This window comes from Paroedura picta, chromosome 1 (assembly GCF_049243985.1).
Source record: "Paroedura picta isolate Pp20150507F chromosome 1, Ppicta_v3.0, whole genome shotgun sequence".
NCBI lineage: Eukaryota > Metazoa > Chordata > Lepidosauria > Squamata > Gekkonidae > Paroedura > Paroedura picta.
In genome coordinates this window covers 17,570,033-17,593,772 of record NC_135369.1, presented here as the reverse complement: position 1 = coordinate 17,593,772, position 23,740 = coordinate 17,570,033, and the positions used below count along the sequence as shown (strand labels likewise).

General features: G+C 51.4%; 1 protein-coding gene across 3 annotated transcripts in view; it reads right to left on the bottom strand.

Annotated features, from left to right (window-relative positions):
* DNAJC4 (DnaJ heat shock protein family (Hsp40) member C4) overlaps nucleotides 1-23,740 on the bottom strand; it is a 74,059-nt gene that overhangs the window by 15,810 nt on the left and 34,509 nt on the right. For all 3 annotated transcript variants that reach the window (XR_013228625.1, XM_077324113.1, XM_077324123.1), the window contains exon 4: nucleotides 1,138-1,340. Coding sequence is in view for 2 of the 3 variants with exons in the window: in XM_077324113.1 (XP_077180228.1) it covers nucleotides 1,138-1,340 (203 nt within the window). In the remaining variant the exon portion in view is untranslated. The remainder of the gene's footprint in view (nucleotides 1-1,137; nucleotides 1,341-23,740) is intronic.

Below are 23,740 nucleotides of genomic sequence, written 5' to 3'. Positions count from 1 at the left end.
TCACCAATTTAGGCATTCGTTTAGAAGAGATTGCTTTTATACCCTGATTTTCTCTACCTGGAGGAGTCTCCAAGCAGGTTACAACTGCCTTGCCTTCCTCACCCTGCAACAAGCACCTTGTGAGGGAGGTGGCGCTGCGAGAGTCCGGAGAGAACTGTGACTGGCTCAGGGCCGCCCAGCTGGCTGCATGGGAAGGAGGAGTGGGGAATTATGTCCAGTTCTCCAGATCAGAGTCTGCCACTCTTAGCCACTACGCCATACTGGCTCTCAACATTTAGATGTTCTTCCTATCCTGCTTTTCTCCCAATAACATCCACCAAAATAGCTGGCCTCACCGCTAGGAGGAGGAGGAGGAGCCAGAAGATCGGCTCCCTGCTAGAGGGCTGGACTATTAGCCAACCAATTAGTTATTGGTGCACTGAAACTGTTTTAAAGTTTTTAATTGTATGTTGATATTATTGCTGTTATTGCCCTGAGCGTTCAGAATGGTGAGTTAAATATATCATCATCATCATCATCATCATTATTAGAATCCTAGAGATGGAAGGTACATTAAAGGTCATCTAGTCCAACCCCATGCAGATGGCAGAAAAATTACTATTGTTGTTATTAAAGGGAGACCCAACATCATCCTCCTTGTCTTTTGGTGCTACCTTCTCTGACTTGGGCAGAAAAAGGCCTTTCCCTACTTCTAGAAGTCACAACCTCACAACAACAATCCTGTGAGGTAGGTTGGGCTGATAGAGACTCAGATGTGTGTGTCTATGAGGGGGAGGGGAGTGCCACTGTCCCATAGTCCCCTAACTTGCTTCCATGTCTGAAGAATTCAAATCCAGGTCTCCCAGATTCACTCTGTTTCTACTCCGAGGGGTATATAATTTAAAACAATGAAGGAAAACAGCAAAGGGGAAAATGAGAAGCAGAGAAAGAAAGACAAAAAGAGAGGAGGGGGGGCAGACATGTCTCCAACTAGCACTGCCTCATCTTCAGGCAGAGCACGAGGCCACCGGACTCCGGAGCGTCTACCTTTCTGACAGGGTGCAGCTCTTCAGGGACTCAAGGAAAAGAAAGGCCTTCCCCGTCCCTGTCAGGAGCCAGTCGTCCCCCTGCTCCCCCCCCCCACCTCCAGGCCCTTGCCTTGCTCCAAAGCTGCTGGAATCAAATGGGTTTTTCTTGGGGCCGCTGCCCTGGCTGCTTGAGGAAGGCTGGGGCCTCTGAGCCGCTCTTAGGAAGTCGTAGTGCCGCCGGCTGCCCTCCTTGCTTAGCACCCGGTAGGCCTCGTTCAGCTTCACAAACTGGCTGTGCAGGTCCGGGTTGGCGGGGTTGCTGTCGGGATGCAGCTGAAAGGGGGGGAGGAGGAAGAATCAGAACCAAAAGGGCTCCCAGTTCTGGTGACAAGCACACTGCTGTGTCTCTGTGACAGCAAGCTTGACAGGCATGCCCGACTATCCATTCTTGCACCCTGAAACACTAGATCACAACATGCAAGGATCTGGGGCTTTTTTAATGGAGGGAAATAAAAACCGACAAAGTCATGCACACGCACACTGCCAGCCTTGTGCGGCACAGTCCGGAGTTCGACACGGCCATCTCATCCTCTACGATCAGTTGCCGACTTTCAGGTGGGGCCTGGAGATCTCCCAGAAGTACCACAGAACTCCAGATGACAGAGATCAGTCCCCTGGAGGAAATGGCTGCTTAGGCGGATGAAGATTATGTCGTTATGCCTGCCGATGTCCCTCTTCTCTCCAAACCCAATCCTCTCCCCAGGCTCCGTCCCCAAATTTCCAGGAATTTCCCAACAAAGAGATGGCAGCCCTACGTACAATGCAGGGGCTGGCTCCTAGAGCAATCAGGATGGCCAGCAGAGCAGTGAGGCCAAATGATGCACAGGAGCGGCCACCAGCCGCTAGCCTAGGCCATCCGGGTCAGGGCCAACCGGCAGGACAACCACCACCTACCTGCCTGACAGCGCGGGAAGGTTTCGTTTGCCACGCGCAATCAGTGTTCAAAACTGCTATATAAATGCCAAGTGATCTTTGTGTGGAGAATGTTTGAACCGAGGTCTTTTTGCTCTGAGGTAAATCCCCACTCAGCGCCTGACCTTCCGGCGTGACCTTGAGCCTGCCGTGCTCTTTCTCATTCTCTCTCATAGAATCATCATCATAGAATATAATAGAGTTGGAAGGGACCTCATGGGTCATCTAGTCCTGCATTATGCAGGACACGCACATCCCTAGCCTCTCAACCTAAGGGAGTCAAAAACAAAAAGATAATCCCCACATAGGTCACCCCAAGCTCCTCAGAGACAGAGCGGGGTACAAAATGTGGTGTCATGGCAACATTTTCCTGTCTGAGATAAAAAACCCCAAACTCCCCAAAACCACAGGCTTTGTAGTTTACACAGGACACTATGTAGCTGTTAAGTTCCTAAGCCCCATAGAAATAAAAGGGAAAGGGGCCCAAATAGTACCAATGCAATTTAGAAGAAGAGCTGGTTTTTACACCCCACTTTTCACTACATGAAAGCGTCTTAAAGCAGCTTACAATCATAGAATCATAGAATCATAGAGTTGGAAGGGACCTCCTGGGTCATCTAGTCCAACCCCCTGCACTATGCGGGACACTCACAACCCTATCGCTCCTCCACTGTCACCTGCCACCCCCTTGAACCTTCACAGAATCAGCCTCTCCGCCAGATGGCTATCCAGCCTCTGTTTAAAAATTTCCAAAGACGGAAAACCCACCACCTCCCGAGGAAGCCTGTTCCACTGAGAAACCACTCTGACTGTCAGGAACGTCTTCCGGATGTTGAGACGAAATTTCTTTTGAATTAACTTCATCCCATTAGTTCTGGTCCGTCCCTCCGGGGCAAGAGAGAACAACATTCTCTATATGGCACCCTTTTTAAATCGCCTTCCCTTTCTCTCCCCACAGGAGATGCCCTGTGAGGGAGGTGAGGCTGAGGGAGCTCTGACAGGGCTGCTCTGTGAGAACAGCTCTAGCAGGACTCTGACTGGCCCAAGGTCATCCAGCTGGCTGCATGTGGAGGAGCTTGGAATCAAATCCAGCTTGCCATATTTGAAGACGTTGCTCTTAACCATTAGGCCACACAGGCTGGTCAAAGTAGTAGTGGTCAAATTGTCAGACTTCGACTCTGGAGGTCCAGGTTCAAATTCCACTCTGATTTTAGGTCCATTACCCACTATCAGGGCAACAGTGAGAACAAAACTGAGGGAGAAGGAAGCATGTAGGCCCATCCTGAATGCCTGGGAGGAAAGTTGGGATAAATGGGCTTGGAAGCTAGATAAAGGCAGTCTGTCTCTGGCTTTGACAGTTTTATTTCTGAGATATGTCCTTGTGAACTACAAATGGGTTCGAGGGGTCTGATTGGCTGGTTTGGCAGGGAATTATCGTGGGGATGCTGTGACACAGTTTACTAATGCAACTGGATTAACTTTTGCTTATATATTCCTACTGTTATGATGGTCCGTTCTTAGTCTGACGAAGAGTGCTTGCACTCGAAAGCTCACGCCTTGAAGAAATCCCTGTTGGTCTTAAAGGTGCTATTGGACTCTGATTTTATTGTGCTGCTTCAGACCAACACGGCTACTCATTTGAATGTCTCCTAAGGTGTTGTGTATTTTGGCTGCTTGCTGGAAATGGAGCAAGCATCAAGCCTTGCTCCCTTGCTGGCCCTACCAGAGATCAGGCCTTAGTCACCTCAGGCATTTAACACCCAGGTGGGAACATGAATCAGGCCTGTTGGCAGTCCCTTGTCAAAATGCTGGGGCTTTGAAGATCAGGGGGTCATGCAGACAGGATTTGTCCCAACCTGGCATTCCTTGGAGAGCCCAGAGAAGTAATGGGGGAAAGCTTTTTATTGAGCCTTTATGTTCTCCCCCGCCCCCCCTCCCAAGCTTCAGGCTGTAGACTGAATGCTTGTACCAAAAATCCAGCAAGCATTTCCCACACTTTCTCAGGAGTGCTTCAGCAACCTCACAGGGACTAGAAACTTGATTTTTAAAATGATGGTGATGATGTTAGCCATTCGGCCGAATCTCACTCTTGGCAATCCTATGGCTCAACTGTCATCGTGATCTTCGATCTTGCCCCGGTTCTTTTAGTGGTATAATGTTCTGGCTGGTGTCCATTTTGATCGGATCTAGCCACTGCGTTCTGTCGGTCTGGTTTCTTTTTACCACTGACCAATTGAGTTGGATCGTATGATATGGCCAAAGTAAGTCAGCCAGAGTTTCGTGATTTTGTCTACCAGAGATGTCAGGCCAGCTTGTTGTAGTGGTTAGGAGTGCCGATTTCTAATCTGACGAGCTGGATTTGATTCCCCGCTTCTCCCCCACATGCAGCCAGCTGGGTGACCTTGGGCTAGTCACAGCATTGATAAAGCTGTTGTGACCAAGCAGGAATATCAGGGCTCTCTCAGCCTCACCTCCCTCACAGGGTGTCAGTTGTGGGGAGAGGAAAGGAAAGGAGTTTGTAAGCCGCTTTGAGACTCCTTCGAGTAGAGAAAAGCAGCATATAAGAACCAAATCTTCTTCTTCAGTAATATCAGGGTCCCTCAGCCTCACCTCCCTCACAGGGTACCTGTTGTTGGGAGAGGAAAGGGAAGGCGACCGTAAGCCGCTTTGAGACTCCTTTGGGTAGAGAAAAATGGCATATAAGAACCAACTCTACTTCTTCTGCTTCTGCTTCTTCTTGGGCTGTGGTACTTCCTTGTTTGAGGCTTTTGCCTGTTCTTAGAATCCACAGAAGCCTTCTCCAACACTGGAGTTCAAATTCATGTCCGATTTTTTAAAAGGGGTAGCTAAATTGTATGCCCTATCCAATGCTACAGTATGCCCTCTCAGCGAGTCACAGCGCACACTGTTCTTGACAGGGCTCTTCCAGAACCCCCTCAGGCCTACCTCAACCTGTTTCCTTTCCTACCCTTGTTGTTGTTGTTAGGTATGAAGTCGTGTCCGACCCATCGCGACCCCATGGACAATGATCCTCCAGGCCTTCCTGTCCTCTACCATTCCCTGGAGTCCATTTAAGTTTGCACCGACTGCTTCAGTGACTCCCTCCATCCACCTCATTCTCTGTCATCCCCTTCTTCTTTTGCCCTTGATCACTCCCAGCATTAGGCTCTTCTCCAGGGAGTCCTTCCTTCTCATGAGGTGGCCAAAGTATTTGAGTTTCATCTTCAGGATCTGACCTTCTAAGGAGCAGGCAGGGCTGATCTCCTCCAGGACTGACTCTCCTACCCAACGAACAGGTAAAGGATGCCTTCTACAGAGCCAGACTGCTGGTCCATTCTCCTCTGGCAGTGGCTCTGCAGTGACTCATGACAGAAAAGCACTTGTGACTTGAGATCTTTTAATTGGAGAGGCGGGGGATTGAACCCGGGGACCTTCCGCCAGCAGTGGAGCTACTCCAACTACACTGCCCCCCCAGCCTGGTTCATTTGCGGCAGATTGAAAGCCATCTCTCGCCCTCCCTTTCTCTCTCTCTCTCATTCCAGTTTTCTACACTGCATCTGGACAGGTGCCACTTTGAAGTCCCGTACAAAAATGCCAAGGCAAGGTTAAACAGACTACTCCTCATAAGAATAAATACACGTTGGCACAGGCACGGACGTGCGTGCCAACTTCATTCTCCCAATTGTCTTCTCTCGGTGGCCTTAACTAAAGTGATCAGGATCAGCCTTGGCAGCAGCTCCACTCCTTTAGAATGGAGAAACGAGGAGGGTGCTGACTTCTGGCAGTTTTCGGGAAACACTGCAAAGCAGCCTGACTTAGGAGAGGAAGGTTAATCCTCTCCCTTATGGTAGCTTTACACTCATTGGGGTGGGAAGCTAGAAGCTAGAAGAATTGTAGACAAATCATGTAGAAATGGCATGATGTTTTTTTTCATTGTTGAGCTGCCTTTTTTCATTGTTCTTCAGAGTCTGGTTTCTGTAGGCTGCCGTGAGTCCCTGCGCAAGGAGATAACATGGAATCCAACTTCTTCAATAAATTCACCAAGTTAACAATTGTAAAACCCTGGTGGAGAAAGAATCTCAATCTCAACCTCTCTCTCTCTCCCACACACACACTCCTTGACGGCACTTAGGCATGTATGCGGCTTTTCTCTACCAGAAAGAGGCTCAAAGTGGCTTCCAATCACCTTCCTTTTCCTCTCCCCACAACAGACACCCTGTGAGGGAGGTGTAGGATGACAGAGCCCTGATATTACTAAAGAAGAAGAAGAGTTGGTTCTTATATGCCGCTTTCTCTCCCCGAAGGAGTCTCAAAATGGCTTACAGTTGCCTTCCCTTTCCTCTCCCCACAACAGACACCCTGTGAGGGAGGTGAGGCTGAGAGAGCCCTGATATTACTGAAGAAAAAGAAGAGCTGGTTCTTATAGGCTGCTTTTCTCTACCCAAAGGAGTCTCAAAGTGGCTTCCATTTGCCTTCCTTTTCCTCTCCCCACAACAGACACCCTGTGAGGGAGGGGAGGCTGAGAGAGCCCTAAGATTACTGAAGAAGAAGAGTTGGTTCTTATATGCCGCTTTTCTCGACCTGAAGGAGTCTCAAAACGGCTTCCATTTGCTTTCCCTATCCTCTCCCCACAACAGGCACGCTGTGATGTGGATGAGGCTGAGAGAGCCCTGATATCACTGCTCGATCAGGGATGTGGTGAGCCCAAGGTCACCCAGCTGGCTGTATGTGGAGGGGTGGGGTGGGGAATCAAACCCAGATAGCCAGACGAGAAGTCAGCACTCCTAGCCACCACACAAAGAGGAAGACCCAACCTTGGATGGACAGACTCTCTCAAGGAAGCCAGGGCGATATCTGAAAAAGGCTGTTATTAATTGGATGTTTGGGAGGTCATTAAGACACAAGCCAGAAGCAACCTGACACACGCGCCCACCCAGACTAGCTCTCAAACTCTGGCGAGACGTTTCCTTTCCCTGACATGAGCTACCTTGCAACCTCTGGCTAAAAACCAGCCGTCTGATCTGCTCAGGCGATCCATTCTGCAAGGTTGGAACTGTGCCCTGGGCTGGGAAACTGGTCCAGGGGAGTGATCGAATACCTGCCCCTAGTCAAGCTACCTACTCCCCCACGCACACACACACACACTGCAGCATTAGATCACAACACGGGCCCTACCTCACATGGTTGTTGTGCAAGCAAATGTGTGTGAAGCAGTCTGAACTTTGGGGAGCGCCACAGAAATGTGTTACCATTGCTACCAAACGTGTACAAACGATGGCACAAGTCACGTCCATGCACTTGCAAAATCTGGCACCGCCTGCGGAACGTCTGCAGCCTTCTTCTTTCGCCACATCTGCTTGGGAGCTTCGACCCAGGCGCTTGTACCTGCCACCCTCCCTCTGCAAAGAAAACTCCGCGGGTCGGCCTGCCAGCAGGGAAGGGCCGGACTCTATAATAATCTCCGCTTACATCTGGCCAAGCTGCAATCGTCTCTAGCAGGCTGCCAGCAAAAAGAGAAAAGGCCCTTGACGGCTTCCAGGAACAATAACCCTGGACAGAGGCTCTGGAGGCCCGAGGCCGCCGGCCGCTCCTTTGTTCCCGGAGGACCATCCGTCATAAGGCAGTGGCAAGGTGGGGAGGCTCACCACAGCTCTTGGCCAAAGACTTCATCAAGCTACCAGCAGGCATGGGAGCAGCCTTTGAAAGAGGCACAGAGCCTTGCCAGCCTGTCCCGGTGATGAACAGGAGCTGGACAAAGCGCTGATGCTGGTCAGTCGCACACCTCAACTTTTAGGAATGAACAGCCTCCCCCACCACAAAATTTGAGCCCAAGAGCTTTTGTGTATCTGAGGAAGGGTGCATGCACACAAAAACACATACCTTGAATAAAACTTTGTTGGTCTTAAAGGTACCATTGGACTCCTAAAAAGTGGGGATTTGTTCTTGGGCTTCACAGATCCTAACCTAACCTGGCAGCTACTACATCGCACTGGTATGCCGCAATATCTGAACACTAACGGGGGAGACTGATTTACGTGGGTCGCCGTGTTGGTCTGAAGTAGCACAACGAAATGTGGGTCCCGTGGCACCTTTAAGACCAACAAAGACTGATTCAAGGCGTGAGCTTTTGTGTGCAAGGAAACAAGGAACAAGGAAAGCAAAGCAGGCATAAAGCAAAGCAAACTAATTGTCCAAATTATGCCATATTCTGACATTGACCGATGAGCCGTTTTAGCAAAGAATCATCCTATGATGTAGCAGCTGCTGGGTTAGATTAGGCTCTGGGAAACCCAGGAAGAAATCCCCACTCTAAAAGAGGCACCTTTAAGACCACCAAAGGTTTATTCAAGGCCTGAGCTTTGGGTGCATGCAGAATTCCTCAGATACACGAAAGCTCTTACCTTGAATTACTTTGCTGGTCTTAAAGGTGCCCCTAGACTCTAAATATGTTCAGACCGACACGGCTGCCCACCTGAATCCCCTCTCTGACATGGAAGCTTGCTGGTGACCTACCCCACAGGGTTGTTGTGAGGATAAAACAGAGGAGAAGAGACCGATTTAAGCCGCTCTGGGTCCCCACTGGGGATAAAGGAAGTCAGTAAATCATTACTGACCCGTAATAAGGGAGGAGGGGAGAGAACGTCTAAAGAGCCAGTTTGGTGTAGTGGTTAGGAGTGCGAACTCCTAATCTGGCGAGGCAGGTTTGATTCTGTGCTCCCCACATGCAGCCAGCTGGGTGACCTTGGGCTCGTCACGGCGCTGATAAAACTATTCTGACCGAGCTATAATATCAGGCCTCCCTCAGCCTCACCCACCTCACAGGGTGTCTGTTGTGGGGAGAGGAAAGGAAAGGTGAATGTAAGCCACTTTGAGACTCCTTTGAGTAGGGAAAAGTGACATGTAAGAACCTTCTTCTAAATAACAAGTTCAGCCCAGCTGGACTGGACAAGATGCCCATCTGCTCCAGCATCCTGTTTCTGACAGTGGACAGCCATGTGCTCCCGGGGAAAGCCCGCAAGCAGGCCACAAGGCCGACAGCCTTCTTCTGTCGCAAGTCTCCCGTCATTTCGCATTTAGAGGAACGCTGCCTTGGAGTACAAACACACACACATTTCTCTGATGATTTGTCGCTAGACAAGAACATCCCGCGGGCGTCCGTGTTCCCCGTGGGGAACAAAGCATTCAAAACCGCTAGGATGCATCCGTCGCGAGAGAACCCCGTATCTACATGCTGCCCGGCTGATCCTCTCAACTTGCCCCGCCCCCTAGCATTTAGTACAAGCAATTAAAACAGTCTTGCAGTTAAAACCAAGGAAGGATGTGGAGGGTGGGGGGGGAGAGGGAGGGAATTTTCTGGGGCAGAAAGAAACAAGGGGCGTTCAGAATGGAGCGCTTGTTCTCCCTGGAGGTAATCCTTTGGCTAAAATGAGTTCCCACAGACGACTTGGGAGATGGGTGGGCACTAGGAGAGGCCTGGAAATCACTGGGGAACTCGAGGCGACATTTTGTGTCCACAGGGATGGCGAGACCACCTGACAAGCCGAGCCAAGGTCCCCCCTTCCCGAGGAGGGGGGGGGCAATCGCTCAACGGCTCCCTTTGTGAGGCTTGCTTTTAAGGCCTAAATCAGGGGTAGTCAAACTGCGGCCCTCCAGATGTCCATGGACTACAATTCCCAGGAGCCCCTGCCAGCAAACGCTGGCAGGGGCTCCTGGGAATTGTAGTCCATGGACATCTGGAGGACCGCAGTTTGACTACCCCTGGCCTAAATGGTCTGTTAAAAGCAGAACTCTTGCACAAGAATCCCTCAAAGCCAGCCGGGCCTTTCTTTCCCCCTTTGCTGCAGCTTCCAACGACAGATGCAGGTCCCTGCCCTGAGTAGTTCACAATTTGAAATTCCATACGAGGAAAACAGCGGGGGGGGGGGGAAGGCAGGGATGAACGGGGTGGGTGGGTGAAAAGGGGAAGGTGTGGAGATATGCGTCTATAGTGCTGTCAAGTCGCAGCCAGTTTACGGAGACCCCCTGCGGAGTCTTCAAGGGAGGAGCAGAGGGGGCTTTGCCATTGCCTGCCTCAGCATCCCACCCAAATACTAAGCAGGGCCGATCGTGATTTGATCTGGAAATGTGATGGGAACGGGCTAGCCTCGGCCACCCAGCTCAGGACTCTGTTAGGTACTGACAGTCTTTACGGGCCGTCTTCAAGCAGCGGCTGGACTTTTGCTTACCCTGGATGCTTTAGGCTGATCCTGCACTGAGCAGGGGGCTGTTGGCCTGTCTGGCCCCTTCCAACTCCCAGGATTCTAGACTCCTGAAGGTATGCTTTTGAAAAGCCTTCGACTCCTCTCCCCCCCTTCCCGTTTCCAGCTTCTAACATCCTGCACCAGCCCAGCTCCTGCATTTTCTCGCTTATCTCTATCCAAAAAACGACCTTGATAGTCTGAAAAGCTGGGCTGCGGCTAACAGAATGAAACAGCAGAGACAAACGGAGGGGGGGGGGGAATGGGAAATTCTGTATTTAGACTGAAAGCATCAAAAGCCTAGGTGCTGGATGGGGGGAAACCAGGCCTGGCAGCGCAGTACACGTGAAACGGATCTCTGGAGTGCGGTGGATTAGAAGAGGAGCACGGAGCAGCAGGGAGACGCAGCTGCAAAAAAAAAAAAAAGAAAAGGCTAAGTGTAATTTCAGGCTCCATTAATAGATGCACAGGGTGGGATCCTGCCAGCGTTTCTATGCGAGCTCCTCCAATCCCCCTCCCGATGTCTCCAACATGCCCTGTGGCTTTTAACTCAAATGTGTGCGCCAGTCCTCAGCGCACCCTCAACCGACACAGTGGGAAGGGCTGGCACGCATGAACACATGAAGCTACCTGATACTGAATTGGACGCTGGCTCCCTCTCTGCAACCAGGCAGGTGCTCCCCCACTGAGCCACAGTCTTGCCGCAGGTGGCCAGCACCTCTCCAGGGTCTTTCACATCCCCTACTGCCAGAGCTTTTACCTGGAGAGTCCACGGGTTGAATCTGGAATCTTCTGCCTGCCAAGCAGATGCTCTTTCACTGAGCCAGGCCCCCCCAATAGGGTTAAAGCCCGTAGGATCCAGGACACAAAAAGTACCCATTCCACTCTACTCTGCAGTATAGAGATCTAGAAGCTAAGTGCTCCCCCCACTGGAGGTTTTCAAGCAGAGGCTGGGCAGATAATTTAGGGATGTTCTCCCTTTGGATTTCCTGCACTGAAGAGTCTGGATGGCCTATCAGGGCCCTCTATCTCTATGATGCCTTTTAGGGCCACGTTTCAGCAGCAGAAAGTCCCAGGTTCAATCCTCAAGAGCCTTCAGCCCAAAGAATCTTGGTGACTGAGTGGTCAAAAACCGGCCTCGTGTGCTGGAGGCTCCAGGTTCAGTGCCTGGCATCGCCAAACTAAACTGAGAGCCAGTTTGGTGTAGTGGTTAGGAGTGCGGACTTCTAATCTGGCATGCCGGGTTTGATTCTCCGCTCCCCCACATGCAGCCAGCTGGGTGACCTTGGGCTCGCCACGGCACTGATAAAACTGTTCTGACCGGGCAGTGATATCAGAGCTCTCTCAGCCTCACCCACCCCACAGGGTGTCTGTTGCGTGGAGAGGAAAGGGAAGGCGACTGTAAGCCGCTTTGAGCCTCCTTCGGGTAGGGAAAAGCGGCATATAAGAACCAACTCTTCTTCTTCTTCTTCTAAATTTCAAAAACAGATCTCCCACCACTAGGCTAGGAAAGACCTTCTCTGCTGGAGACCTTGGTGAGCCGGTGTCAGCCAGGGCAGACGATCCATAGCTGAATCGCAGAGCTGGAAGGGGCCACACAGGCTGTCGAGCCCAACCCCCTGCTCAATGCAGGATCAGCTTATCCCTGATGACGACTTGTCCAGCAGCTGCTTGAAGACTGCCGCTGGTTCCTAGACAGCTGACTCCACGGCTGAACTACTTTCTGCCCGTCAATACCTTTCTGCCCGTAATCTAAACCCATTACTGTGGGTCCTATCGTCTGCTGCCGACAGGAACCACTCCCCGCCCTCCTCTAGGGAACAACCTTTCAGACACGTAAAGAGGGCAATCCTGTCCCCTCTCAACCTCCTCTTCTCCAGGCGGAACATTCCCAAGTCCCTCGGCCTTTCCTCGCAGGGCTTGGTCCCCAGGCCCCGCAGTAATGGGTTTAAACTACAAGTACAACGATATAGGCTAGATACCAGGAAAAAATGTTTCACAGTCAGAGTAGTTCAGCAGTGGAATAGGCTGCCTAAGGAGGTGGTGAGCTCCCCCTCACTGGCAGTCTTCAAGCAAAGGTTGGATGCACACTTTTCTTGGATGCTTTAGGATGCTTAGGGCTGATCCTGCATTGAGCAGGGGGTTGGACTAGATGGCCTCTATGGCCCCTTCCAACTCTATGATTCTATGATTCTATCATCCTCGTTGCTCTCCTCTGCCCCCACTCCATTCTGACCGCATCCTTTTGGAAGCAAGGCCTCCAGAACCGCACATGGTCCTCCAGGTGTGGTCTGGCCTATGCGGTGGACTGTGAGGCTATGACATCTTGCCGTTCGGAGCCAGGACGGATTGAGAGTCTGAGGCTGATTGAGGCCTCCTGATCGCAGCTTTGCGTAAGCTGCCGAGGACACACACTCCTGAAATGATGGATCCTACACCTGGGATTCGGGTCGTTTTTCTGAGAGGTCCCTTTTTTCTGTCTTTAAGCCGTTCAGCTTCGTTATCCAACCCGCTGCCATTTTCATTTGTTATTTCCTGGCCTCGGTGACACCTCTCAGCGCCACTGGCTTCAAAACACAGAGCACCTGAAAAACAACCTCCCGGCGCACTAATATTTTTCGCAGCCACACAATGGCAGGCGTTTGACGACAGACACCCATATCCTCCCTGAGTAGAGCGGGCCTCGCTTAGAGGAGGAGGCCGCAGCCGCGGACCGAAATAAAGAGAAATAAGGGGGGCTGTGGAAACCCAAGGCAGCTTGTGTGTGCTTCCCCCTTCTATGAGGGAAAATATAACAAATCTGAAGACCCCCCAAATACCCTTCCATTTCAGGACCTCGGGCAGGTCAGTGGACTGTCAGAATGCTAAAAAGAGTCAAGAAGAAGTGATGGGGTTCCCCCCCCCCCATCTGAAAAAGAAACAGCATAAGCCTCCCAACGCCCCTCGGTGCCTGAGAAGCCAATAAATCCTCCCTGATGGTTAATTAAGCGACGTGACGCAAGAAAACAAGCAGCCGGAGGGGGAGGCTATTGTTTTAAAGTGGCAGGTCAGCACAGAAGGACCTTAGTCCCCTCTCATTAAAAATGCCAGGGTGGCCGGGAGGGGGAGAGGAAAGGGGCCGAGGGGAGAGCTGGAGGGCTGGAATGTGCCGAGACTGGGACCCAGATGCTCTGCCCCGCCGAAGAAGCTCAGGGTGAGGCCCAGAAGTTCCCAGATTTTTTTTTGTGTGGGGAGGTTGCTCTTAATTTTGTGGTCCAGCAAACCCTGGACAAGCAGCCGTTGGGCTATGACTGTCAACCTCCCAGTGGCATCTGGAGGCCTCCTGCTATTAGAACTGACTTCCAGATGACCAAGATCTGTTCTTCTGGAGAAAATCAGCAGAGAAGAAACTGGTGAAAACGGCTGCTTTGGAAGGCCAACTCTATGACATTGTACCTGGATGAGGTCCCCCCCCCTCCCCAAACCCTGCTCCATCCCCAAAATCGCCCAGTGTTTCTCAACCCACAGCTGACAACCTGACTTTGGGCCCTTCACAGATGATCCTTTGGGACTGGGTTGCACCACTGGAGAGGGTGTTTTCCGAACCGGCCGAGGAAGTGAGTGGCCAAAGGCTAGCTTTCTGAGCACCAGGCGGCAAGCACCAGGAGCCACTTCCAGGCGGGGCGGGGCAAGGCTGCTGTCGTCAGGATCTAAACTCAGAGGCTGCATTTTCCAAATATCAGTGGTCAGGAGTCCCCAACATGGTGCCCATGGGAGCCATGATATCCGCCAAGGCCTTTTGTGGTCTCCAACAGGAGGTTTTAGGAAGTGGGTGGGACCAGACGGGTCTTTCGTCCAGCAAGGCTTCTGACTGACTAGAGGAGATTTAATTAAGCTGGCTCGCCAGATTAGAAGCTGCTAATCCTGACCACTATACCACGCTGGAGTAGATGGAAGAGAAAGAAAAGGGAGAGAATGAAAGAGAGAGGGAGGAAGGAAGGAGTAAGGAAGGGAGGAAGGAAAGAAGGAAAGAAGGGGGGAGGGAGGGAGGGAGGGAGGGAGAGAAAGAAAGAAAGAGAGAAAGAGAGAAAGAAAGAGAGAGAGAGAGAGAGAGAGAAAGAGAGAAAGAGAAAGAGAGAAAGAGAAAGAGAGAAAGAGAGAAAGAGAGAAAGAAAGAAAGAAAGAAAGAGAGAGAGAAAGAGAGAGAAAGAAAGAAAGAAAGAAAGAAAGAAAGAAAGAAAGAAAGAAAGAAAGAAAGAAAGAAAGAAAGAAAGAATTTTTTTTGGGGGGGGGGATAAAGTCTCCTTGGGTGATTGCCCCCTGCCCTGGACAGCCACATTACTGTTGTCTCTGCATGGCACTTGGGAAGTTTCTTTTTGGCCCTCGAGCCTGGCTCTTCTCTCTATTTACCTTGCAAGTCTGTGAGTTTGGGGAATGGCGCTGGAGAGCAAACATTGGCAATCTGGCCACCACCACTTACAGGAAACTTGGCGGGGACAGGAGGGAATTTTATGCACACAGAGTATAACCGACTCTTAACTCCTTCAGAGGAAGGCTACTACTCTACCCACTGGGAAGTGAGTTAAGTAGCAGAGAAACATAGAATCAAAAGCAATTCCTGCACATCAGTAAAAATAGCGGTACACCAGCTGAATGTCAAAAAGCTAAAATTTATCGCACCTCCCAAGCCCCTCCTCACCTTTTTGCTGTCTCACCTTTGCCTGCCTTCTTTTCGCACATCTCACCCTCCACATCTGTTGCTGGAAATGGCAGAAGAGAGCAACACGCCTTATACGTGACTCGCTTCTGCCTGTCAATCAATTTAGGCAACCAATCCCGTTTCTCCATGTTTTAAAGGTCCTTTGATGCCCGCTATTTTTTTTTTAATTCATACTTCTCCGTTGAAATGCCTATGCATAGAATCATAGCTGCATAGTGCTTTTTGAACACCACCCCTTATAGAATCACGAGTCCTTTGATACTTTTAAATATTAATCTCATTCCTGATTTTTGGGGGGAGGGGGGAAAACTTTAGAGAGGCATGCTTTCTGTTACAACTTTGAAAAAAGTGTTTTGTTTTGCTTTGTTTCTGGAGTTGCCTGCACGCTTGTCTGCCTATTCGTTGCTCCAGTAAGCTAGCCATTTTTAAAAAGAAATTCCCATCCCTGAGAACAAGGGAAAGGGAGGCGGGTGCGAGGGCTGGATGAGGCAGGCACCAACTTTAGCACGTTTGAGCCTCCATACCTTCCCTCTGCCGGTTGCCTGCTGGTTGCTCTCCGGTAGCTAGCGCTAAATAAGTGGGTGAATCCACTTCCCTAAAATGCACTTTAAAATGGAGGATATAGCGAGCTGGTAACTTCCTAGACGCTGGATGTTGGTAACGTCATATGGCGGGGCCGGAATATAATGACTATATTAGGTAAGCACTGCACTACATTTAACGGGTGCGGAAATGCCCAGCAAGTTGGAAGGGTCTGAAAACGCCATCTAGTCCAACCCCCTGCTCGAGGCAGGATCAGCCTAAAGCATCCAGGGTAAGCATTTGTCCAGCTGCTGCTTAAAATTGCCAGTCAGGGGAGCTCCCCACCTCCTTAGGCAGCCAGTTCCGTTTCCCAACCCACCCCAGTACCACATCTTGCTGGCTCTTTCCACCAGGGCCTTACATCTAGTGTATGTGTTAAGCACCGTCAAGTCGCTTCTGGATTTGATGGTGCCCCCTGAAATGTCCTATTCCCCAAACCAACAAACCAGCATTCCCTTTTCTCCCATAACAGCAGAATTTGGGGTCACCTGGTTAAGCTGACAGGCAGAAGATTCAGGACAAGACAAAAGACACCTAATCAATTCTCTCGCCTTTGAAAGGGAATTAACACTGCCATGCAGGAGAACAAGGCCATCTGTGACTATCAGACACGGTGGCTACATGAAAACTCCATGTTCAGAGGCAGAGCACCTCAATATGCCAGCTGTGGGTGAGATGACGTAAGGAAGGGCTACTGCCTCTGCACTTGCCGTAGGGGACGCACCTAGCTAGCCAGTGTAGGATACGGGAGACTGCACTTGCAAGATCTAACGTCAGATCCCATATGCTTATGACGAACATTGCACGAGTCAAGTTTCGGAAGAGTTGGCAGGGCCGCTAACTTTTATTTCCCCTTCTGCTCCGGGAATAGACAGGTAAGCCATTCTACTCGTGAACACGTGGAAACGTGAGAGAAGTTTGCCGTCAGAGAATAATTACCGAAGAACGGAACGGCAAACAGATGCTGACTTATTAACCATTGATCCCTGTAATGTGTTTGTAAGGGCCAGCAGCGGATCTCGTGACTACAAGAGAAGAGGAAGGCACTGTTTTCCGCTCTGGCTTTTTTTTTGGTTCCGCCCTGTCCTTTTTTCCACCACTGTCGCCTTCCCATCGCGTGTGTCTCCTGACCCGCGTTCTTGTTAGCTAATGAAGATGCAGGACCGCTGAGTTTGGTCTCAGATCTCCTGGCTGATAAAACAGAATATGACAATGCAGAGGGGCGGGGGGGGGGGGCATGACAAAGACTGGGGGGGGGGATATTAACAAATACCTAAAAGCCATCTACACGCTTTAGAAGTTTGCCCTCTAAGCTGAGCCAGGCCTGAATGTTTTGCAATGCTTCTTGGAAGACCCCCAGTTGTACAAAGTTTGGTCTGTCCCATAACTTTTTATTTCTCCACTAACATCTCCCCCCCTCTCTCTCTCTCTCTCTCTCCTGCTGGCCTGACTCACCCTCGCAATGCACGCTGCCCCGGGACCCCTTGATGGGGATGGAAGGCAGAGACGGCGGCGGGAGGGCCGGCGAAGGAAGAACGTGCCCCTAATGGGTAACCTCGTGTTAACAATCTACTGGGGACGAGGGAGCCAAAGCAAAGAAAGACACGGGGGGCCTTGTTAACGATTGATCGGCGGGGCTTGCTATCTCCGCCGAGGTTTCGACACTGCCCCTCCGGCCCACTTTCTTTCCCGCCCGCGTTTACGGGGAACGAGCCAACCGGGCTCCGCATTGGCCAGGGCAGAGCAGCCCTCCCAGGCGAGCCAAAAAGATAAAGATTTCCAATGCGAGATTCCTGGGCAGGCTGCCAGCATCGCTGAGGCCGGAGATGGGTTAAAGGAGGGAATCGGCCAAAGGCACAGAATCCTTCCCTCGTCGCTGTGCCAGAGTCTTTCGGGGGCTGTGGGATGCAGGGAAAGGAGGGCAGGGGTTTTTCTCTTAGAAGGCAGTCTAGGGGAGGGAGATGGAAACGGGGGGGATGGCGGCGGCTAAGAGTCTGAATACTGTTTCGGCCGCTGCTGTTGCAGGAGGTTGCACAAACAAAATGGAGGGCTTCTGGTACCAGATGCTGCACGGATACACGGAAGAAGAGGGTTTGGTTCTCGCGGCAGTGTACAAGCGGGAAGGCCCGGTTTCTACCCCAGGCACCTCCTGCAAAAGCCACTTGAGGAGCAGGTCTCGGAAAAGACCACTCTCTGCTGGAACCGGAGAGCAGCTGCCAGTCAGGGGAGGCGATCCTTAGCTCGGGCCAGTCGGCTGGCTCAGTAGGAGGCAGCCTCTTTTGTTCACCCGCTGGGGCTGACAGGAGGGTAGGAAATAACACTAAACATATAAAGGCGCCTGAGGAAAGCGGCCCACCCACAGAGGAGGCTGCCTGTTGTGTCTCTGCTGGATCTACGGCTTTGGCCTGGCCACCTGCCAATCTGCTCCTACTGCTGGCAGGCAAGGAGGCGATAATTCTGCAACATTCTCCCCCCCCCCCCCGCCCAATACTGGGAGGCTGTCCTGTTTTATTGACTCTTTAACCAGATTTATGCCGTATGCTCATTCTGGCTGACTGTTCTACCCATCTATCGATGTCGTGCTACGTGGCTGGATCTTGGGGAGGGGAGCTTTGCCGTATTGCCGCAAGACTCCACTCCGGCGCAAGGACCACCAACTGGAAACGCAGGGTGTAACTATGTTAAATAAAGTCAGCAGCAACGCTTAAAATAAATCCTCCGCTGATGGATTTATTGTCCGTGATAATCTCAGCCTAATCCTGGTACGGGGCTACTATCCCACATGATAAACTATGAACGCTTCCTCCCCGAAATGAGGCCACGGGAGAGAAACTGTGTGAGGATATCCCTCACCACGGAGGCTGTCTTGCTCAGCTGCGGGGTGGGTTCCCCCGTCGGCCCCTTCCTCCTCCTGTCCACCCAGCAGAGCCCTCTCCTGTCTCCCAAAGTGGTTTCTCCAGAAGCCACTGGGCACAATTGCCGTTCACATCTTCTGAGCACACTGCACCTGCAGAGATTTTTAAGGAAACAGGGTGCTTTCATTTTAAGTAAAAATAGGAACTGGGCAGAGCATGCCAGAAGGTCCTAAGTCCAATCCCTGGCATCTCCAGTTAGAGTAGCACCAGTCTGTGAGAGACTTGAGAGGCACTGCCAGTTTGAGAAGACAATACTTGATGGACTGATGGTCTCTTTCAGCACAAGGCATATTCCTGTGTCCACACGTGCCCAAGAAGCCACTGCCTGACAGAGGAGATGATACTGAGCAAGAAGTGGGCAATGGCTTGCATCAGCAGAGTCTTTGAAGAGGGCTGTAGAAAAGTACCCATTTCGTCTCATGTTCAATCCCCGGAAAGGATCTCTGGTAGCCGGTAACAGGAAAGACCCTGGGGAACTCCTGCCATTGACAGCAGATCATGTTGAGCTTGATGGAACCATGAATCACGTAGACAAAATGGAGCGTGTCCAGAGGAGGACAACAGAGATGGTGAGAGGTTTGGAGACCAAGACATATGAGGAAAGGCTGAAGGAGCTTGGTCTGTTTAGCCTGGAGAGAAGGCGACTGAGAGGTGTTATGATAACCATCTTCAAGTACTTGAAGGGCTGTCACAGAGCAGGGGTAATCAACCTGTGGTCCTCTAGAAGTTCCATTAGCCTCTGCCAGCAAATTAAGGCAGGGGCTCAAGGGAATTGTAGTCCATGAACATCTGGAGGACCACAAGTTGACTACCCCTGACATAGAGGATGGAGCAGAGTTGTTTTCTGTTGCCCCAAAGGGTCAGACCAGAACCAGCAGGTTAAAATTAATTCAAAAGAATTTTCGGCTAACATCCGAAAGAAGTTCCTGACAGCTAACGCAGTTCCTCAGCTTCCTCAGAGAGTAGTGGGTTCTCCTTCATTGGAAGTTTAAAAGCAGAGGCTAGACAGCCATCTGACAGAAATGCTGGTCCTGTGAACTTAGGCAGATTGTGTCCGTATTTGGCTCTTGTGGCCCTTTTTTCCATGCCCAGAGAAATACCAATTGCCAATTTGGGGTTGGGAGACAAATTTCCTCCAGATCAGACTGGCCATGTTTTTTTTTGGGGGGGGGGATCTTCTGGGCATGGAATTGGGGTCACTGTGGGTGGGCAGGTAGTATTTCCTACATTCTACAGGAGGTTGGACTAGATGACCAGGAGGTCCCTTCCAACTCTATGATTCTATGACCATTTATGGCACAGATGGCCCGGCCCAACAAAGTGACTGACACTTAAGTCAGTTCAGCACCTCTGCTCTAGCTGCTATGCCAGGCAAAGGCCCCTTTGTGCATTCACAACTCTACCCACCATCTCGACCACACTCACACCCCGAGTTGACAGCCTCTGCATTCGACACACGCACACGCACACACACACACACACACACACACACACACACACACACACACACACACCCTTCTTCCCTGGCTCGAGAACTTGGTCTGGAAACCCCCTCCGGCCCCTGATGTTGCTACCGGGGATCCAGCCTCTTCCAAACATTAAGAGCACCCCCCTTGACCGCAAGCTGGGAGGGCAAAGTGCTACTTGGAAGCAATCAATTAAATACTGAGGCCTCCAGATTCCTTTCGGGGGTGGGGGGATGGGTGGGCTCAGGTCCGAAATGTCGCTTCCTGCAGTTTCAGAGTCACGGAAACAGCTGTGTGCAGATGCTGGGAGCAACCGGGGTGGGGCGGGGGGGGGGGAGTCTGCAGAATCCTTTGGTCAGCGTGTGTGGCGGCAGCCGCTACTGCATGGCCAGGCGTTCTGCATCCCCCCCCCCCCCCAAGTGTCCAAATCCCATGATCTGGCACTCGACCGTCCTGTTGTGGTGTGTATGTGCGAGTGATCCGTTTGCCCGATGAGGCCCATTGTCAGTAAGTAGATTTCGGCAAACTTCTCAGCATTTCGGATGAGGTTGGTTGCGATTGCAAAGCAGGGGGGAGGGAGCTGTGGCCCAGAGCAGAGAGCTGGGAAGAGAGTTATGGTGTGGAGGGTTCCCAAAAGATCACGTACCCCCAAGTCCTGCCGCTTTTACGGCTAGACACCAGCCACCACCGTTGAATCTCTGTGCTCATGAGCAGTGGTCCACAACCTTTTTAAGGCTGCGGATCGGCGGTGGTGGGGAGGGCGATCGCGCGGCCAAGAATGCGCGTTTGCGCCATGCGCAGCCGCAAACGTGCATGCGCAGCACTCCCGTGCATGTGCGGCCTGGCCTGCTTCCCTCTCCCCCCCTCCCACAAAAAGAAGCTTGCCGGGCTGCAAGCTAATTGGCCGCTTTTGCAGCCGATTTGCTTGCGGCCTGGGAAGTTTCTTACGGGGGGGGGGGGCGGGGAGAGGGAGCCACGGCCCGGTGACAGGGCCTTCGTGGCCCGGCACTGGGCCACGACCCGGTGGTTGGGGACCACTGCTCATGAGGTCTGGAAACATGTTTTTTTTTTCTTTAAACCAGTGGTCCCCAACCCCCGGCCCGGGAACCGGTGCCGGTCCGTGGATCAGTCAGTACTGGGCAGAGGCTCCCCCTCGTCCTCCACCTTGGCAGCCTCCTCAGGGGCTGCCCTGCCACTCTGCCACTGGCTCACTTTTGGTGCTCTCCAGCGGCCGCCATGGCTGGGGCTCCCGCTTGGCGTGGCGCTACAAAACTGCTGCTGGCAGCGCCCCCCAGTGAGTGGTGGGAAGTCAGGGACGCCGGCGGGAAAGCAAGTGGGGCAGGGGCTCAGGCGGCGGCGACATCCCTTGGCAAAAGACTACCCCCCCGGGCCTCAGTAAAATTGTCAAGCGTTGACTGGTCCCCAGCGATAAAAAGGTTGGGGACCACTGCTTTAAACAAAGGGCGAAATTGTCATTACTCCAGTCACAATGTGAAAGAAGGGGCACCCAGAAAGTAGGCATTATGAGAAGTCAAGAACTGCTGGAGAGGACAATAACGCTACGCAGTCATTGTCTGCAGGAAAAAGGAAGAGTCAACACCTAGCCACCATGATCCACGCAACGGTCACCTCCAGACTTGATTACTGTAACTCGCTCTACACGGGCCTACCTTTGACCCTGCTCTGGGAACTACAGCTAGTGCAAAATGCAGTTGCCCGGCTTCTCACACAGACACCATGGAGAGCCCGCATAAGACCAGTGATGCAGAAGCAGCACTGGCTTCTGGTTGAGATCTTCATCTGGTTCAAGGCCTTGGTTTTAACCTTTAAGGCCTTACTCCCATATCTGGGCCCTGTGTAACTGAGGGACCGCCTCTCTGAATACGTTCCCCAGAGCACTCTCCATTCTAGTCACGCCTATCAGCTAAGAATCCCTGGCCCCAAGGACATACGCCTGGCCTCAACTGGAGCCAGAGCCTTCTCATCCCTGGCTCCTGCCTGGTGGAATGAGCTCCTGGGGAAGATCTGAGCTTCCCATGTTCCCCAGGGCCTGTAAGACAGAGCTCTTCCACCAGGCAAACAGTTGGGCCAACCAGAAAATATCAAAATCCCAGGGGTCCCTCCCCCCTCCCCGCTGACTCCTCCCCACATTGCGGGCTGGAATTACTATCAACACTCAGTAATCATTGCTGGTGCTAACTGCGGTCTTATCTGTGATTTTACAGCTTATTGATCTGATTTGATTTCTCATGTATAATAATAATTTCTTGTCTTATTAATTTAATTAATTTGTGGTCCGCCGCCCCGAGTCAACAATGTCTGAGAGGAACAGTATATGACTCTCTTAATAAATACGATGGGTTGACTCAATCAAGAAAGGCGGGGCCTTTAGTTTCCAAGAAGTGAGCGGGGCCGTTAAAGGCGGGACGTTTCGGAGGTCATTCATTTGCAGGGTTGACGTAAGTTGGAAGGGACTTGACAGCACTTCCTGCACAGAGGGAGAAGTCAGAAAACACCCGCTCCCATCGGAAAGCACTTCTCCGGCCTGGGCTTTCGTTTGCCGCCAAGAGGCAAGATACAAGCCATGGGGAGTTCACGTCACCACCTGCTCTGTAGCTGATGGGATCTGAAAATTTCATTTATTTATTTATTATATTTATATTTATTATATTTATACATCGCCCTCCCCGAAGGCTCAGGGCGATTCACGCAGAACAGAACAGGAACGATACATAGATTAACAATAATGAATGGAGTGAAACAACAAGCGACATGGAACAGTAGAAAAATGTAGGAAACATTAAATTAACGCATACATTAAAGTAGGGGTAGTCAAACTGCGGCCCTCCAGATGTCCATGGACTACAATTCCCAGGAGCCCCTGCCAGCATTCGCTGGCAGGGGCTCCTGGGAATTGTAGTCCATGGACATCTGGAGGGCCGCAGTTGGACTACCCCTGCATTAAAGGAACGTTCTCTCACCCAACATTCACCCCGATACTGAAGGGACCCAATGGAGGAGATGGAACTTAAAGCGACAGAACAAGGGATGAACTTCAGGACGCTGGGCAAAAAGGCCTCCCTAAGCAGCACACAGCCGAGGTCCAAAGACCTGCCTGGCCCTCCAAGGTTCTGCTTCTGCTCTTGGTGCCATGCTAGCTAGCCATCCAGAAACACATGGCGGGTGGGGGACACTCTTATTTGTGACACAGAAGGCTGCTCTTTCAATTACCACCCAAGAAACACCCTCACCCTGGGCGGGCTAGATATTTTCCCATCACTGTAGATAAAAGAAGTCAATCAGCCACCTCTGCCAAGGCTGACGACGGGTGGGCCAGGGCCGCTTTCCAACATCTCCCAAAGTTCCTGGGTTCCATCTCAGTTCACCCAAGAACCATTTGTACCAAGGTGACCAGATTTTAACATTAGTAAAGCGGGACACCATTGACTGGGGGGGTTCTTGATTTAAAATTTGGTCTATATGGAGCAACAAAAATGTACATAGACCGCATAGAACACAAAATTAGTATTGTAATATATATATTTTTTAAAATTGCAACATGAGTACAATTTGCCAGGTGCCCCCAGATGTCCCTCCCAAAGTGGGACAATCTGGTCAACTAAAAGGGAACTGTGAGCCCCACGCTGGGATGCCTTCCTACGGAAAGCACAGGGGGAATGTTGATTACACACACGGGTTGTCTCTCTTTCACCTTCTTGATCTCTCTCCCTTCATGCACACAGACAAATTCAAACCTAGACCAGAGTGGGGATTCTGGTTTCCCTACAGGGCACTTTCCTCTAGCACACTTCTGGCCCAACACTGCCCTCTTCAGGAAAGCTGAGGGAGGAGAAACTCAAGA